We start from the raw sequence: 17,400 nt of genomic DNA on the forward strand, positions 1-17,400 counted from the left end.
GTATCATGCAATTTAGGCTTAAAACAACGTAATTTTAGTTTAAATGGGTATCTTAAATTACAGGATCAACTAGGGGAAAAAAAAAAATTCCACACAATCTGAATTAACATTTCAGGTCGTCTGAGCTATCATCAGTTGTACAGCAGTGAGAACAGCCAGTGAGGTTATAGGGCTGTTGTCTTGTCTATAATTTGGTTGCCACTTTGTAGTAATGTTCTGTGATTTAGCAAAAAACCAACCAAACAAAAAAAAACAAACCAAAAAATTCAGATCTTTTTTATTTCTAAAGAGAAAAGAAACTTTAGAAGTTTAAAATATATGAATCAGCCTTTCAGAGGTGGAAGAACAACCAGCAGTTGGCTGTCTCCCAGCAGTTGAAGTCCACTCACCTTTCCTTGATTTGGTCACCGCTAGCTGGTGCGTAGCTGGAACGTGTGGTAGATCCCCCTCTGTACTCTGAATCTGTTGGGAAGAGGAGATGAATATTAGTCAGCCAACTGGAATATGTTCCTGCGCTTAAAATGCCCAAGCTATATACACTGCACATGAAGGACGTGGTTTTGTTGTTTGGTTTTTTTCCTCCAGTCTAACAGCCTATACTGATTGAAAGAGTGAATCATACCTCCCCCTGAACCAACTTTCATCAGGTATTCAGCAATGCTCCTGCAGGAGAACAGTGATCCTTGGGTAGCACCTCCCACCCACAGTGCAGGACTCCCCTCTGGTTACACTCAGCATGCAAAAAGACCTGGAAATCACATCCTGTGACAACACAGTCTTCAGTTCCTCTTTGACAAAACACTAAAATTACTGTGTGAAAACACCTTTGACCACCTTTACACTACTATCTTTTTCCATTCAGAACTCTTGGGCCCTCACTTGAATATAAAGAACAAGCAAAACCCATTTAGAAAAATGTGTCACAAGATCAGCACACAAGGACTGTCATCTGCCACCCTACCATTTCCCACAAGCCATCAATCCTCCAGCAGAAGGACCCAGACCCTGCCAGAACCTACTCCAGACTTCACCATGCCACTACTCATGGAAGTACTTCTTGCGCCTTCCAATAGAAAAAAGGAAGGTAATGTATTCAGAGCCATGGAGATTTCAACTGAGAAACTTAAAACTACACAAAAATGAATCCTATTACTTAATAACTTTGTGAAACACAGCCTTATTAAGAAAGCAGTTCTCAGGCAACCATTTAAACAAGGAAAAAATATGCCTAAAATCTCAATAGGGAGGCCTTTGTTTTGTTCAAAACATATGTTTTCTCTTTTGTGCGATCCAGAAAAAATCATAATGGATCACATGCAAGTCTCCATACACAATTCACTAACGCAACTATCCTCAACCATTCCCTCTAATGGGCTGCCCACTCAATTTCAAAATTGCCAAGCAATGAATTAATTTCCATTTTTTATCAATTTAAAGACATAAAATTAGGATACTGATGTTTATAGGACAAAATTACTACTTGCTAAAGAAGAAGTCATATTTACATTGATATCATGTGTAGAGCAGCCACAAGGGTGCATTTTCTCAGTTACAAGGGTTTTGAGAAGTACTTGGCCTGAACTTTTCACCATCAATAAGTGAAGAGCATTAATCTTGCACAATAAACCTAAAGGTTTCTGTTCCTTTAGGAAATGAAGACTGTACCAAAGGGGGATATCCTTATTTTGTCCAAGTGCAGAGCAGCATAGAAGGGGCTCACCATTTAAGTTTACGAAAAATTTAATTTTTCTTTTAAACACAGAACAGCAAGTTTCACAGACACTTTGTTCAAACTGGCCTTCCAGGAAGGGATTCTGATGGCTAAATCTGCAGCCTTCCAACAGCTAAGCCTCTACTCATTTAAATACTGTCCTTGGCTGGGAGACAGCATTCCAGCTGCGTCTGCAGCACAGTGCAGCTCCTCAAGCACGCAGGAGCTCCTTCCCCGTCCCTTCAGCCAATATTCATACTGGTAAACGACCTTCAGGACTGTAATTGGCCACCTAAGGAGTGGGTGTTTGGGGGAAATCCTGCCCTGACTCACTCCCACACCAGTTATCTTCACAGCCACAGACTTCCGAAGGGCACTCAAACCTCCAAGGCATTTGTAAGCATGGAAAGAGCTTCCTTGATATATCTGTCATCTTTCTTATGCATATGAATGCACTCCAAACCAAGCTGGGAAAACAGGGGGAGGAGTTACTGTTACTGTTTCTAATACAGTTCATTGTTCATTATACCCTGCTTAGAGACGCACAAAAATAAAATCATGCTGCCAGGAATTGTTCTAAATTTTCTTCAACAAAATTGAATTCCTCACTCCCATGGATCTGTAGGCAGTTGATACGTATATGCTGTATTGCATAAACAAAAAATTCACCACAATCCCATCCCACATCACATGTCATCTTGCCAAAACAGCTGTGTTTATGCCCTGGTATCACTGCACAAAGTGTATCAACCAAAACTTCACAAATACATCACACTTGTGTAGAATTCAGCAAGTCTTTACAGTCCAACTTACACTGAAGGAAAATTCCACTCCTCTTTTTAATATATACATACACATATATACGAAATATAAACTTTGCCCTCGGGTATCAAAAAATGGATGTCTCCTCTGGGATATGCAGCAAAATGCATTGCTGCTCAGTCCCCTCCGATCATGCCAATGCAAACATTTATGTAACTACACAACAAACTGGATCAAGAAAATTATCTGGCTGAAGCCAGGAAAAATAAATCAAAATACACTGGTTCCTTTTTCCCCTCTCAACTGGACCAGTCCTTTGTTCTGGTTCAATAGATTGCCACACAACATGTGGGTGAGGACACAGTGGTATAAACAAGTGGCAGGAACCGCAAAAGCTGGATTACCTTCTCTGCTTCATGAGCGCCTTCAGCTACAACACTACTTGATCTAGAAGAGCTTGAAATGACAATGACACTACAGGATCTACTAAATCATCATGTCATCATTCACTGTAAAACTTTGGGGATTTTCTATTCCCTTGCTTTCTTCCCTCATTTCACCAATGACATCACAATCCTTAATTTTAAATATCTATTTCACACAGACAAAAATATTAACTGCTGAACTTTTAACAAGAGTCACATTGAAATTTGTCCACCAAAACATCTGCTAGTTTAAGAACTGTAATGCAATTCTCACAATTCAAGCTGCAAGCCTGTAAAAAATTTGCATTCTTAAATTTGTAGACCACATGTTTACTAGGTTAATAAACAAAGCACTTACATGAACCTGGAAATGAAACTCCCTTCTGGACAATTATCAATTACAAAATGGATATATGCATTTATGAAGATATTAAAAGGCAGCTAGCACAGAATTTGTAACTAAGCCAACCCCAAAGTCATGTCAAACAGTGACTTTCAATGTGCTAATTTCCAGGGAACAAATCAACTTATAGTAGATTGTTATCAAAACCAAAAGTTGCACAAGATGAGCACCTCACCCTGCATGATAGCCCCTTTTCTGTTTCATGCAGCAACATTCTTGCTTTATTCACAAATTTATCCTTAATCAATATCAATTAATAAACTGAATTTACTTTTAGGCAACAAAAGTAATGATTTCTAGCTGGAAATTTTAGTAAAGTAAAAATTTAAACCTAAAGGTTTTAATATATACACAGTGTAACCTAGATCTATTTACACATGAAAACTTCCTAAGAGTTATGCCAGTGATTGCAATTACCTGAGCTTCATTTAAAAAAAAAAAAAAAAAAAAAAAGAATGACAACTGTCTTGCTGACTCTCAGGAACAACAACAGCAGCAGCAAGTTACCTCATGAAGAGGATCAATTAGAGCAGCCTACAACTGTTGAGAAAGTGCAACAACTCAAAGAATTTAAAGTATTCCTGGAGAAAACACTGTCAACTACATAGGAGGGAACATTCTCTGCTGGCAGATAGCAAGGTATGTAAACTGTATGCACAAACAAAGTCATGTATCTTCACTCACCTCTTCCATCTCAAAGGAGTCCTTCTGCTGCAGCATAAGATTCATTATGGATGGGTTTGCGAGTGGAGCGCAGGGGTCTCTACCCGGCGGTGCCACGGACAGCTTTTGTGTCAGGACGCTGCTGTCAGATGTGCTAGAACTGCTGCTGAGGCCTGGAGAGTCCAAAAGACCAGATTCTTCGCATGGTCTGTCCTGGGCATTTGCCAACATGCTACTTTGCACGTCCTCTGGAGGCACAGTCCCCTCTCGTGTATCATCAGTCACAGCAGGAAGGTGTGTAGGTTTATGTGTGTTCTCAGCCTTTTTCTGACTACTAGCCATCTCCTCCTTTACAGTAGCCAAAAAAGAGGGAGAATCTTTCTTTTTAGAATATTTTGGTAATTTAGATTCATTTTTAACATCATTTTCCTCACTCCCTACTTCAGTTGGACTCTTCCCTTTTTCAACAGGTGAAGGACTTGAGCAGCTGCTACCATCGGCTTGCTGTGTGCCACACAGATTGAGTTTTGACAAAGTCTTCATTAACCGACTAGCTGTATTGCTGCGATTTAAAGGGGGAGGGCTGGATGCCTCTTTGCTGGAAGACACTGAATTCAAACTACCAATTTTCTGCAAAGGAGTCCCAGAGACTTGAGAATACAAAGAGGAAAAAGCATTGGCCACAGTAGTAAGCACTTCAATCTGACGAAAACGACCTGTACAAGAATGAAACATAAGGCAGAGATTACAAGGACGTTTGCTGTCATCACATCCAAGACCTGTTGATCTGTCTCTACATGATGCTTTGAATTCTCAAAGACAGCTCTTCATAACTGAAGAGGGAATTTTGATCACAACCTCTGCCCACCCCCACAAACCTTCTCCTACTTATATCAAAGGCCCCAAAGGCTGACTTAACACTGCCTAGTCCTGCAACATGAAAGTGATACCATACTATGAAAAAAAAAAGAAAAACCATTTCAAGAATCTTTACTAAACGCAAAAGAACAGCATGGAAAGCTGTTACAAAGTCAAAAAATAGCACATGCATATGAGTGCAAGTTACTTTAAAAAAGGGTAGGAGGAAAGTGTTACTTGCATTGCTCTCTCCATCTACAAGTACAAGAGCACATTTCAGCTATGCCCTCATTTCAGCAACACTCATTACTGACCTAACAAAGCTCCTGTCCAAGTCAATAGAAATACTGTCCCAGATTTCAACAATGACAGAAATAGGTCACTGCCACCCAGAAACTGAAGAACACAAGAAGCAGAGGGATATTGCTATTTGTTCCAGTGTTCTAAAGCTACAACAGAAGACAAGCTTAGGAGTGAGAGATGGAAATGATACAAACCAGAGGCAGCATATTTTACAGGATGCCTTTCATTTCCCTCCCCCACTATAAACCCCTTCCACTCACGCCAAGGAGTACAACCCTGATAGTCACCTCTTGCCATATTTAAGACCAAGTAAGAGTTTTATTATGAAATCTGAATGGAATTTGCCCTTTAGGCTGTAAAAGGGTTTTGTCAGAATATTAGACACACACCTTCTTTTGGAGTTGTTTACATAGTTAATAAACTCATAAATAAGCTGTGCTTCAAAAACATACTTACTTGTTAAAGCAAAACTTGGATTTTCCACTTCCATCCGCTGTATTTGGGCATTCAAAAACACTTTAATATCTATCCCTCTGGCAAATGATGATGAATTAAAAAATCTTGCTGGAATTTTTGAAGCAATATCTGGTTCATCTCTTCCAAACCCAAGGTTATAGAGCACTTCTTCAGGATCTTCCTCATACAGCTCCAGTAATTCAGAAACACTAGACAAATGAAAGATGTTTACCATCTACCTCTCTCCTTTCAAGATCCAGTTCCTTCTGTCTAGTTGCTAATTCACCCCAGAAGCCAGGTTGTTTTATTGAACTTTCAAATCCTACAGCTTAAACTACTTTTGGAAATAATTGTGGAGATCTCTGTATCTGAAGTTTTGGCTCCCATCACCAGAGCCACCGGCCTAGACACATCACAGATCAAATCCTGTAATTTATATCTGTAGAGCTCAGATTTCAAAATGCCATTAAAATTTCAGGCATTTCTAATGTTCAGGTCCATTTGTTAGCATTTACTGCTAACTACAAGTAAAAACAAATAGAATTTTTACAAGCAACCCCATGCAAACTCCCTACTAAATGCAACAATGCACATAAAACAAGCCAAACCCATTTAACTAAGGAACAGACCTTCAAAACATAATACTCTTTTACCTTGAAACAGTTGCACTGCTTTTTCCAGACCCGGTAGAGTTCATACTTCTCCCCTTCTGGTGGAACTGCAGCCTCCTGTCCTTTGCCAGTACACCATTGCTGTCAACACAAACAGAGAAGACCCCTGTGATAAACCTCTTTCGTTCAGGAACTCGATTCTCTGTCTCACTGGAGAGCTAATCCTCCAGCACTGCTGAATTTCTCTTTTCCTCTTCAGTGTTATCTGGTTTATATTAGCCATGTCATTTATTGAAATACAGTAACAAAAGCAAACCCTGGGACGCCTCAGTAAAAATGTACATAGACGGTAAGAACTTGAAGGCAAATGCAAGCTGAGAAAACAAATCCCCGATCTGCCCTTGCTGCCCCACCCTCCCTGATCCCACCCTCCTCTAGTAAGGAAGCCCAGCCTTGGGTGAACAGTCCTTGCCCTGCCATTCCTGACTTCCCTGCGATGCTGCCTGCTCCAGGACCACCTCTCCATAGCAAGGCCACTCTCTCCCTGCCATGGATACCCAGGTCCCCCTCAACCTAGCTGCCACCCACTAGCAGCACAAGACTGCAAACTGCCCTGGACCTGGCTGGGGAAGCTGAAGAGGCTCCAGAGTGGAGGAAATGAAGCAAGATGAGTGCCAACCCAGACTGCGGGCCAGTTTCTTTCCCATTCCCAAACTATTTCTTCCCAGCATCTGAAGAAGCGGTCTGAGCATTAGGTGGTACCCTGTGCTCAAACATGCCAATCTCTCTGGAGGACAAACTTTTCCAGGGTGAATTTTACCATATAAAGCCTAACATACACACACTCCCACCAGAACAGCTACCGAAAAACCAAAGAAGGCAGAGGATTCACCTAAAAGTGTATTTACAGAGCCCAGCTCCGAAGGATTAGAGAGGCTGCTGCCCACAGCAGCTCTGCAGTCTTTGCTGAAGTTTCAGTGAGGTTCTAGTTTCAGCACACTTTATTTAGACGCTCCAACTATAAAGCAGGAGTCTCTCCTCTCTGAAAGTCTTTTTTTTCCCCACTCCCCAAGGATATCTGCTGTGACAAGCAAAACTAATCTCCCCTTGAAATTTCTGAAATGGTGACTGATCAGTGAGGCAAAGAAAGTTAATCATGATACTAAGATTTGTCATTTCTCTGGTTTCCTCCTGCAACTCCAAAATATATGTCAGGTCTCCTGGAAGAATAAAAATCTGCATTTTTTTTCTGCATCTCTTAATGACTGTTTCTGTGTTATCTAGATCTTCTCCTTGCCTCTTATGTAAACAGACATGAGCACAAGAGCTTTACCTCTGTGGTAGCCCCCATGAGTTCCACTGCCCATCCTCCCTCCTGCCCTCCAGTATAAATATTCCTCTGAAGTGAACAAACACACAAAAAGATGTTTACCATGTTTCCATTTGGGTATCACTCCGTAGATGATTAGCTGTAGAGAAAGAAGAAGAAGTTACGTCCAGACCCCTTCATAATTACACTTCCACAATCAGTACAAAGAAGCAGACAGTGAGCACATTTACCAATACTCCTGCATAAACCAGATTTTTCTTTTTCCATATAAATGTGATTGTCAAGGGCTGATATAAAGATGATCTGGTTTATTCAAGCTTTCTTTAAAATAAAATCTCTCATGGACACATGTTTACATACTGTCATTAATCATATAAACCTGAAATTTAAATTGCGATAAGCTAGTAGTTGTTATATAAACCATTTATTGCTTTGCAACTGAAGACACGATTACCAGCTGCAGGGCTGTTCCTGGGTGGGAAGGGGAGGAGGACAGGGAGGCAGGCACGTGAAGATTGCTCCAGTAGAGAAAGTAAAGAACACAAGAAAGGCAGCTGGCTCCATGGCCAGGTGCTGAGAATTTATTTGTTCACCTCTTCATCAGCAAAGTGGGGCAGGGCCATGGCTGCCTGAGCTGTGCAATACACGGACAAGAGCTCAGTGAAGCCTGTGGTGCTGATGGGGCCAGAGGACATGCTTGGACTTGAGAGGGCTCTGGAGGGAGGTTGGCTGTCAGGTACCAAGCCACCTGGTCACCAGCCTCTGACAGGGAAGTCAGCACTTTCTGCAGACTGATCGGCCAAGCACCACATGGGAACATCTTAGGCAGCATTATTCTTTCAGAACTGAACCCCACGCTTAAATTATGGGTTCCCCAAAGAGGCAACTGAGCATTAACAAACATGCCCCAGGAGACCGGCAAGAAGCACACGTATGTTATAGGAGCCCTCAGAATCAGCTGTGAAAAGAGCAAAGGGATGTCACACGCACTGCCAGGAAAACCCTACATCTCAATTCACTGTGCCAGCAGGGTAAAGTCAGCAACCGAGAGTAAAACACAGTAAACTCCCAACTTCTCTCTTAGTTTCAGAGGCATCACAAAGAAACTGAAACATATACAAAACAAAGATCCCACATTTGTTTGGGTTTGTTTTAATATTCTTGCCCATATATGAAGGTAAGCCTATCTATAAGGATTATCCAGTGTCTAATTTGAACCATAGGTTCAAATAGCTCAGCAGTGGGCTGAGGTCCCTGCCCAATGCCCTCTGTACCATTCACACAGGGCTCTGGCTTGTATCTGGATTCAGGCAGTCACAGCTGCACAAGGGAAGGCCATTCATACCAGCCTCAAAGGGGCTGTCTGTCTGGCAGGGCACGCAGAACTGCTCCAAGCAGCTCTGTTGTCCTCTTGTTCTTGGATGGGAAGCAAAGCCCAGCAGAAACACCCACATCCTTACCCAGAAAAATCAACCATCAATTCTAGTACTGGGACCTTTTCATCTGAAAAAGAGGGAAATTACCTTCTGCTAAGTCATGCTAAAGACTCACAAAAAACCAGAAGTCCTTAGAAATTATAAGAGTAAAAATTAAAAAAAAAAGTTTCATGGTGTTCTAAAATGTATTGACTCTTGTATTCTTGGTCATATGCTCAGACCTTGGATTATCATTACAAAGAAACTTTTCCTATGAAATCTTTGTACTACAGGCAATCTAACAAGTGGAAAAGACTGTCAGTAAGAAAATTTAATCCTATTCAATCTATTGCAGCAATGGACTCATTTACTGCTTTTGTACCATTATCAGATCAAGATCATTACCAGCTAAACTTTTTTCCTTAAAAGTCTTAAATCTTTACAAATTAAAGATATTTCCTTCCTCCAGGCCTCGTCCCACTACTTTGACACCATTGGCAAGACTAATGTGGAAAAAAAGGGCTTTCTACCATACAAGTTCTGACACTTTGCAAAAGCTGTAATTCAAAAAAGATTAAAAGCTAAAGCAGGAGCATAGTTTTGTCTTTTTTTTTTTTAACACTGAAAACAGACAATGTCTTATATCCCCTGTCCTGCAGTTAACCACAGGACCCGGTTTGTAAAACCGCTTTTTGCTATTTTACTTCAAGATGCTGCTGTTAAAACAGAATCCACAGTGCTTTTGCTAGTTTGCTTATGGACACCTCTAACTCATGATCAAGAGAAAGGCCAGAAGTCTTTGTAAAAAGACGTAAACCAGGAACAGCCACATCTCCTTCCCCTTAAAAAAGGGAAGAGAAAAGAAAAGACAAGCAGCTAGCAAAGGCAAGTGTATATAGTGGCTAATACAAAATACTTACTCAGGTTTGGTGCTTTTCGTTTTTAAAGCACTTAGCCCTTAATGGGTTTGCGTCTTGGCTGACAGAATTTCATTCCTCCTTTTAAAAGCCTGCACATGCCACTCCCGAGGGATTCAGTGGAAGTGGGGCATGCACAGCTGCCAAGAGTAACCCACGGACAAGAAGAGCAAGTAGGAGAAATCATTTTCTCACAGCCTTGGTGAGTGCTTCAGGCTATGCTGTCACTGTGGGTATTAAAATGAGAAGGCAGAAGCAAATTCAGGGCTGCCTCTGACCTTTGTGTCAGAGACCCAGAATGTTTAACACTAGCAATAGTCTAAATAACTTCAAAAAGCAAATCTTCCTGCATTTTTCTATGTGCTTCATCCTGATTTTCTAGCCAATGCTGTCATTCAAAATAAAAATCAGATGACTGAACATAATTTTTTTTGCTAGAAAAAGAGTCATAATCCTGCCACACCCACCTTCAGCTCCCAGGGATAAGTCATCTTCAAAACTTCCTCCATTTCTCACCAGCATGCCTGAAAACATACAGTTAGCAGTTCAACAACTAAAATGCTCCAGTGTTTTCCTTCCAGCAGCTTATCTAAAGATATTACCAAGATACTTAATTTGATACAAGATATAACTGGACTATATTTACAATCTCTGCATTACTCATGCAGTAAAAATGCATTAAGAAGTGAGAAGTTACATTTCAGAACACAGAAAAATTACTTTGAAAGAGAACAACTACAAGAGTGTTTTAGTTTTGTGCTCAGAAACATCCCTGAGTCAATGTGCAAGCAAATTAACTGCAAGCAGGAACCTGGAGGTACCACTCAACACATCTGTGCCTTCCGTTGCTCGGTTATCTATCCTCCAGACATCTTACCAGGGGGATCCAGAGTCTGAGTCCAGCTTGGACATTCCCCTCTCACCTTCCCTGTACTGGATTAAGAGTTGAAGTGAAGACTCCAGGCACAGCAAGTAATTCCTCTGCACCCTGTCACCACCTTCACATTCCCACTGTACTTTGAACTTTAGTATTCAGACCTGCTCAGTAAAACTTTCAGGTGTGGCAACCAGAGTTATTAGAGGCAGAGACTGCCTAATGATTGCAAGCTTGGAGACAAAATTACCTCCCTGCACATTTTGGGGATTTTTTTAGAGCTTACTTATATCTCCAGAAAGTCTTATTCAGATTCTTTTCCCCCTTCTCCAATTTCTTGGGCACAGTTGCTCCAGTGTGAGAATAACTCTGCAACACGGACCACGCTGTGGTTTGTACTCCTACTAAACAGCCAAAGTCTCAGATGAATGTCCATGAAAGCACAGTTTCCAGCAAAAGAGGTTTCAGTAGATAAAGCCCTTCCTTACCCTTCAACAGAGGATTGCTTTGCTCATCCAGGGAGGCTCCCAGAGGCGTTCTGAAACCACAGAAGAGATTAATACTATTTAAAAAACTTGCTGCTTCATGTCCTTCCTTACAGCATGTAACAAGCTTGTGATAGCAGCAGTTGTCCCTCCCTCCGCCCCCAGAAAGCACAAACATCTGAGGACTGGCAATAACTTCCTAAACGATCCTCAGCCCACTACACAAATACACCTTGTAGAGAAACACAACAAAACTTAATAACTGCAAAGCTCAAACACCTTCAGGGGCAGCAGCCCCCCGTTGAGGAAAACCATGGGCTGCTCAGCAAAACACTGAGAAAAAACGAGCACGGGTTTTTGAATGGACTAATTCAATCTCATTGATGCAGCAAAAACTGCTGCCATTTTTCTACACATTTAAAACTTCTTGGAGAGAGAGGTGGAAAGCTGTATTTAGGTGATCAGGAAGAATCAAGATAAAAATCTTGACAGCTATGTTAGCTGTCACTTGCAGTTCTGATACTTTACACTAACTCTTATTTGGATGATGCCTCCTATTGCTAGTTCCCTGAAGGGTAAGAGATTTGCAGAACCTCATGGTGCTCAAAAGGAGCAGCAGAAACCACAAAAATGACAGGTCCAATTCCTCTCTGGGTTCATGCTACACTTGTTGACATTAGCTAGATGTTTCCACTTTTTGTCTCTGAGATATATTTAACCAAAGACTAGTAAGTACAGCAGCATTAACTTTCAAGGCTCAAAACAAAATCAGAAATATGTTACTCATAAAGAAGGGGAAAGCAGATGATTTATGTGCCTATATTATGTATGTTTCATTTGGATTTTTAATTAGACAAACACATAAACCTGCCCAAAGACCTAAAAGTAAACAGTGCTCTGATACAGTATTTATTTTGGTGCCATGGCCAAATTAAGCAAGGAAAATTTGCATCTGCTTTCTAACAGACCTTACATTTCACAACCTTATTTTTTTTTCCCTTCTGAAAAGAACTCACTCTTTCCACATGTGGCCTGCTGATATGGAGCAAGTTCACTTCGATGCACCTTTTGCAAAGCAAAGCAAAGCCCCACCACAGTGGGACACTAAGGCAACCAGCCAGAGCATCCAGGTGCATAACTGTGTTTCAGGTGACAGGACAGACTCTGCCAAGGCTCAGATCTCCTGTGTTTCTGCGTGTCTGTCCAGTCAGAGTCTAAAAAACATAGGGTATATTGTCTAAACCTGTCATGCTACAATGAGCCTTATGTTCTTGAGGTAATAACTATGCTGGTTGTTTACTCCCCGGCTTTGATGGGTGCGCTTCCAACCTTCTTCCTCTCCTTCCCTGGTGGCTATTCCCATGCCTCTTTTTGATGTAGAAACTTGCTGGTATTGACTTTGACAGCCCAGGTCAGTGCTACATGCACTGGCAGGCAGTAAACCATAAAAGCAACCACCAAAGCTGGCATTTCCCTTTAGAAATTAAGTCCATCACCTCTAAAGCATGTTAGCAGCTATCAGAAAAGCACCCCTGTCCAACACCCCTTGTTGTCCTGCCTGCACTGTTGCACACTATTGCCATATACCCCCTGCGCTTGAAAAACTTGCATTTAAGAACCAGACACAACATCAGTTTAAACAAGGAACAAGTACCACACAAAAATCTTTTTGGACAACAGCGTGGACAATTCTGCCTTTCTAGTCCAGGCTGGTTTTCACCAGCAAGGGCCATGGTTCTGCCTCAGAGTAGCCCTGTGCACTTGGGAACATTAGGGCTGGGGGACCCTTCCACTTACTGTGCCCTCAGGACGGGGCCTCCCTCCTGAAGGCACATCACAGCAGGTCCCCAGCACATCCCAGCAGCCTTGACACAGTGGCCAAGCAGGAACGGAGGAGGGAGGCCAACAGCAACAAGCAGGCAGTAAAGAGCAAGTAAGTGGGTATGTGCCTGAATCAAAGGATCCTAAGGTTTCTATTTGCTTTCGCTCATTTATTATTGTATTTTAATATATATAGCAATAACTTCTCTCAATATTGGCCTACAGAAGAAGTGAATGAACTCTTGATGCCCACACTGCCATGGGGGACAGGTATTGAGCAGGTAAGATGACAATACACAGCCTTGGGGCTTCCTCTCAGCCCATAGGTTTGTTTGCTCAGCTATCAGTTGTGGTCGGGTGGTCTTCCAGAACAGGACAAGGATTTTGCACTGTGCTGTGAAAGTGTTTAAACTTCAGCTTTTAAAGCCTTAATTGGGCAGAAGCCATGTTTATTTTAAACTTGAAGTAAAAAAATCTCTTCTTTGTGAAGCATTTCAAGAACTCACTTCCTGCATATCTACAGGAGATGGCTCCTAAATACCTCCCACATCCCCTGTATTACTGGCAGAGTTTAAATATATTCAACCAAAATAATACACGTCATAATAAGAGTTGACAAAAATTTCTTCTTTTCTATCTGTATAACACAAATACTTGTGTTTCAGCTTTTATAAGCTTTCTTAGTACTGCAAACAGCCTTTTCAAAGTATCAGGGAAAGAGCAAAGGAGGCCTTTCTCAAAGGCACAGGAATCCCAAAACATGAATGAACCACAGACTTTGGGTAACATCTGGCATTTCTTAAGCCTCCATAATTCTTATCACCATATGATAAATACTTGCTTTTTCTTTTGAGCTTTGCTTTTAGTTGTTTATTTAAAAAACAAAACACCAAAAACAACAACAACAATTAGAAAAAAAAAAAAAAGAAAAAGAAAAAAACAAAACAGCAAAATGTGTCTACTAAGGTAAATAACATGGAATATTAGGAACCCTCCTCTCCTCCAAAGCAGATGTGAAACAGAGATCCCAAGTAATAAGAGCCCCAAACCATTAACATGAATATCAAGGGACAGCCAGTAATTCTTCTTATCCATATTAGAACACTATTGAAGCTTTTAGAAGCAAAGAAAGGAATAAATCTTATAAGCAGATCTATTCATGCAGTGGGTTGATATGAAGTTTTTTGGTACTACTGCCAACTCAAAGCGGAAAATGAGATTTTAAAAGTGCCAATTTTCTTCTGATTTCACTAACAGAAACTCAGACAAAATGGGAAGGACTGCTTTTAGAAAATATGTAAGAGAGAAAATACTGTATTTTAGTGATTGAATCTTCACTTGAAGTAATGGCTATATGGTAGCTTGTTATAGAACTAACTTGTAAGAATGAGGTTGTGTGATGAACCAGAAATAGAAGCTCTGTCTGTGTATGACCACACTTCGTAGCAATCAAAGCTCCAAGCAAATAAACAAATAAACAAATAAAAATGTTGGAGTTAAACAAATAAACTTTCAGGAATGAAAACAATTGTAAATGTCACTGTTTTTTTAAAATAAAACACTAGAGTATCTGCAGGGCTATTCTGTCATCTGTTAATGCTGTCCTCTTTGCCCATGTACACTGCTATCAAGAGACAATCAGTTCAAGGTTTCTACACATACAGTCACTTATAACACTGCAAATTGAATTATCACTTGACTACACATACTAGCTACTGCTTGCATGTATATTAGACACAAAAAAATAAACTATTCTGCAGTTTCAAAACACAAGGGATATGTACCACTTCAGGCAGCTGGCACTGCACTTACCAGACACGAATTATACATTCTGGCATCCTGCATGTTAGAATCAGAGGCTAACTTCTGACTGAATAGCTTGGTTTAAGAAATATTTTTTAAAAATTAAGATTTTATCTTTCTGGGGTGAACACAAGATTTTTCTGAAAGGATTTACAACAGTAAATAGTTATACTTTAAAAGATTTCTGTGGAAGGGCCACAACAGGTTTCACAAACGTGAAATTTGCATTTCTGTATTAGCAAAAGACTAAACTTCTGCTTAATTTCCTTCTGTGTAAAATATGCAAATAGAGTGTAAAATAAGATACCCATATTTTAGGAATCAACTGCCAGAGATGCAAACACATTCCGCGGAAGTGCCTGGTGCCAGTTTTAACAATAGATAGTTACCAAAGTACAGGAATAAAACCGCAAACTTTGTGTTATTACTCAAGATTTTGACCATCTATTAGATGTTTATGTTGTCAGTTTGCAGCTTTGTGATATTCCTTAAAGTCTGTATGGAAACAGTAAGGACCACAGGACCAGGGAAGGTTCTAGACAGAAATCCTGCAGATACAGACAAAAGTAGCACTGCAGTATTATGAAGAATTTCTCCGTCAGGGGCCTCTTCTCCCTCCACTCCTCCATTTTTTGCCCTCCTCACTCAAAAAATACTTCTAATAAAGCACTGATTTTTAAGGATATACTTAAATTTTTAAGGATATACTTTGGAAGACCAACAGAACACCAAATTTGAGGTAAAGTCAGAAAAATCTTCTCCCATTCTAGTATTTTGGAGGAATGGTCTGCCAGGTCTTAACATTATATTTTAAGGATACAGTATGATATCAAGCCCATAGCTCCCAATACCCCCTCCAAGGCACAGCCTGTAAAGATCTGAAGAAAACTATACTGAGGACCCTGCAGCTATAAAGTAACCCACACTTCAGTTACAGAGTAAGCTCAGTCAGCTGCTTATTGGATCAAAAGATCACAAAGGCAGAGTTAATCTCGGTGGTAAATTTTCATCTTAACATAGCTGCTCTCAAAAGGAGAAGGAAACCAGATATAACAAGTAGGAGAGGTCTTGAAATGATTAGCTCCTAGAAAGCTAATTGCTAGCTTCTCCCCATCAACTCCGGCTCCAAGGGCTGTTAGGACTGAATGGAGAAAAAGACGGGACAAAACCAGCTGCTACATTTATGCTTTTATGTGACTGAGGATGAAGAAAAAGTAATGTCGTCAGTCTGTTCCAAACACCAAAGATTATTTTGTAACAGTAACAGGAACACGGACAACATATACCGTGCTTCAAGTTAATGATAGAGGACATTAAGAGACTCGGATAAATCAAGTTAGTCTAAACTGTGCCATCACTCCTGAAGGCCTAGACGCACAGAAACCACTGGTGGGGAAGTAACCGTTTCTTTGAATCTGCACCAAAAACCAGCCAAGGGAACACCGGAAGCTTTAAACTGGAGCCCCTCGGACAGAAACAGCGCAGCTTCCAAAATAATGTTGCCTTCCTTACCCTCAGCTGAGTTCCTCCCTCGGTGGCTGAAAGCCTTCAGGCTCATTAATGAGACACCAAGGGGAGAGCAGCTGCTGAAAGCCAGCTCCTCTCCGGCCATACGGACACACGCCGCTGCTCCGCTAGCAGCCTCGGCTGGAGACACCGCAGGGCGCTCGCAGCGCAGCGCGTTTCGTGCCACGCTCGGCTCCGCGGCGCTGCCCACGCGAACCCGCGGGGACCCGCCGGCGGGGGCGGCGGGAGCACCCACCTGCAGTCCTTCAGCCATATCGCGATCTTCTCGTTGGGAACGCTGTGACAACCTTAGGGACAGAGCAGGAAAGAGAAACCCACAGTCAGTACCAGCGAGGCCACCCCGCGGGTATCCCCGCGAGCTGCCGCCCCCCAGCACCGACCTGCTCCTGCGGCCAGCGGCAGCTCTCCGCCGGCCAGATCCTCCTCCTCCTCTTCCTCCTCTTCTTCCTCCTCTTCCTCCTCCTCGCCGCGGGCCAGCGCTGCTGCCGAGAAATCCTCCGCTTCCGATGCCTGCCAGGAGTCGCGGCTCTTGGCCCAGGCCTTCCTCTTCTGTGTCGCCCCTTGCCACTCCTCCGCCGCCGGGGGCTGCTCCATCGAGGCGGCGGCGCCGGCGGGGCTCTCACGCCGGGAGGCGAGTGCCGGGGAGAGCCAGCCTGCTGCGCAAGGGAAGATGTGTCTTCCGTTTGTCCGTCCGTCCGTCCGTGCGGGGGCCACCGGGGGGCGCGGGGCCGCCGTCCGCGCAGCCCCCGGGAGCGCCCCCGCCCCGCCCCGAGCCCGCACCCCGGCCCGCCCCCAGACCCGCTCTCCGCCGCCCCCGGCTGCCCCCGGACGGGCGCTGCCGGACCTGCCGGCACCCGGGAGGCAGCGGGCGGGCAGGGGCTCCGCCGGCCCGGCTGCCCGCGGGTACTCACTCACATGTCGCGCCGCGGGGAGGCGGCGGCGGAGGCTGCGCCCGCCCGGGCTGCGGGCGGCGGCGGCGGCGGCTCTGACTTCCTCATACCGCTGCGGGGACAAAACTCGGCGGCCACGTGACGGC

At 42.7% G+C, this 17,400-nt stretch overlaps 1 protein-coding gene across 1 annotated transcript in view; it reads right to left on the reverse strand.

Annotated features, from left to right (window-relative positions):
• Positions 1 to 17,060, reverse strand: part of ITPRID2 (ITPR interacting domain containing 2) — a 41,786-nt gene extending 24,726 nt beyond the window's left edge. The window contains exons 1-9 of the mRNA XM_027637096.1: positions 16,745 to 17,060; positions 16,600 to 16,651; positions 11,217 to 11,266; positions 10,322 to 10,378; positions 7,625 to 7,661; positions 6,235 to 6,333; positions 5,582 to 5,790; positions 3,986 to 4,680; positions 390 to 462 (exon numbers count right to left, since the gene is read on the reverse strand). Of these exons, the coding sequence (XP_027492897.1) occupies positions 390 to 462; positions 3,986 to 4,680; positions 5,582 to 5,790; positions 6,235 to 6,333; positions 7,625 to 7,661; positions 10,322 to 10,378; positions 11,217 to 11,266; positions 16,600 to 16,651; positions 16,745 to 16,958 (1,486 nt within the window). The 5' untranslated portion in view covers positions 16,959 to 17,060. The remainder of the gene's footprint in view (positions 1 to 389; positions 463 to 3,985; positions 4,681 to 5,581; positions 5,791 to 6,234; positions 6,334 to 7,624; positions 7,662 to 10,321; positions 10,379 to 11,216; positions 11,267 to 16,599; positions 16,652 to 16,744) is intronic.
• Between the last annotated feature and the right edge of the window lie 340 nt (positions 17,061 to 17,400).

This window comes from Corapipo altera, unplaced genomic scaffold, assembly GCF_003945725.1.
Source record: "Corapipo altera isolate COAL_440 unplaced genomic scaffold, ASM394572v1 45, whole genome shotgun sequence".
NCBI lineage: Eukaryota > Metazoa > Chordata > Aves > Passeriformes > Pipridae > Corapipo > Corapipo altera.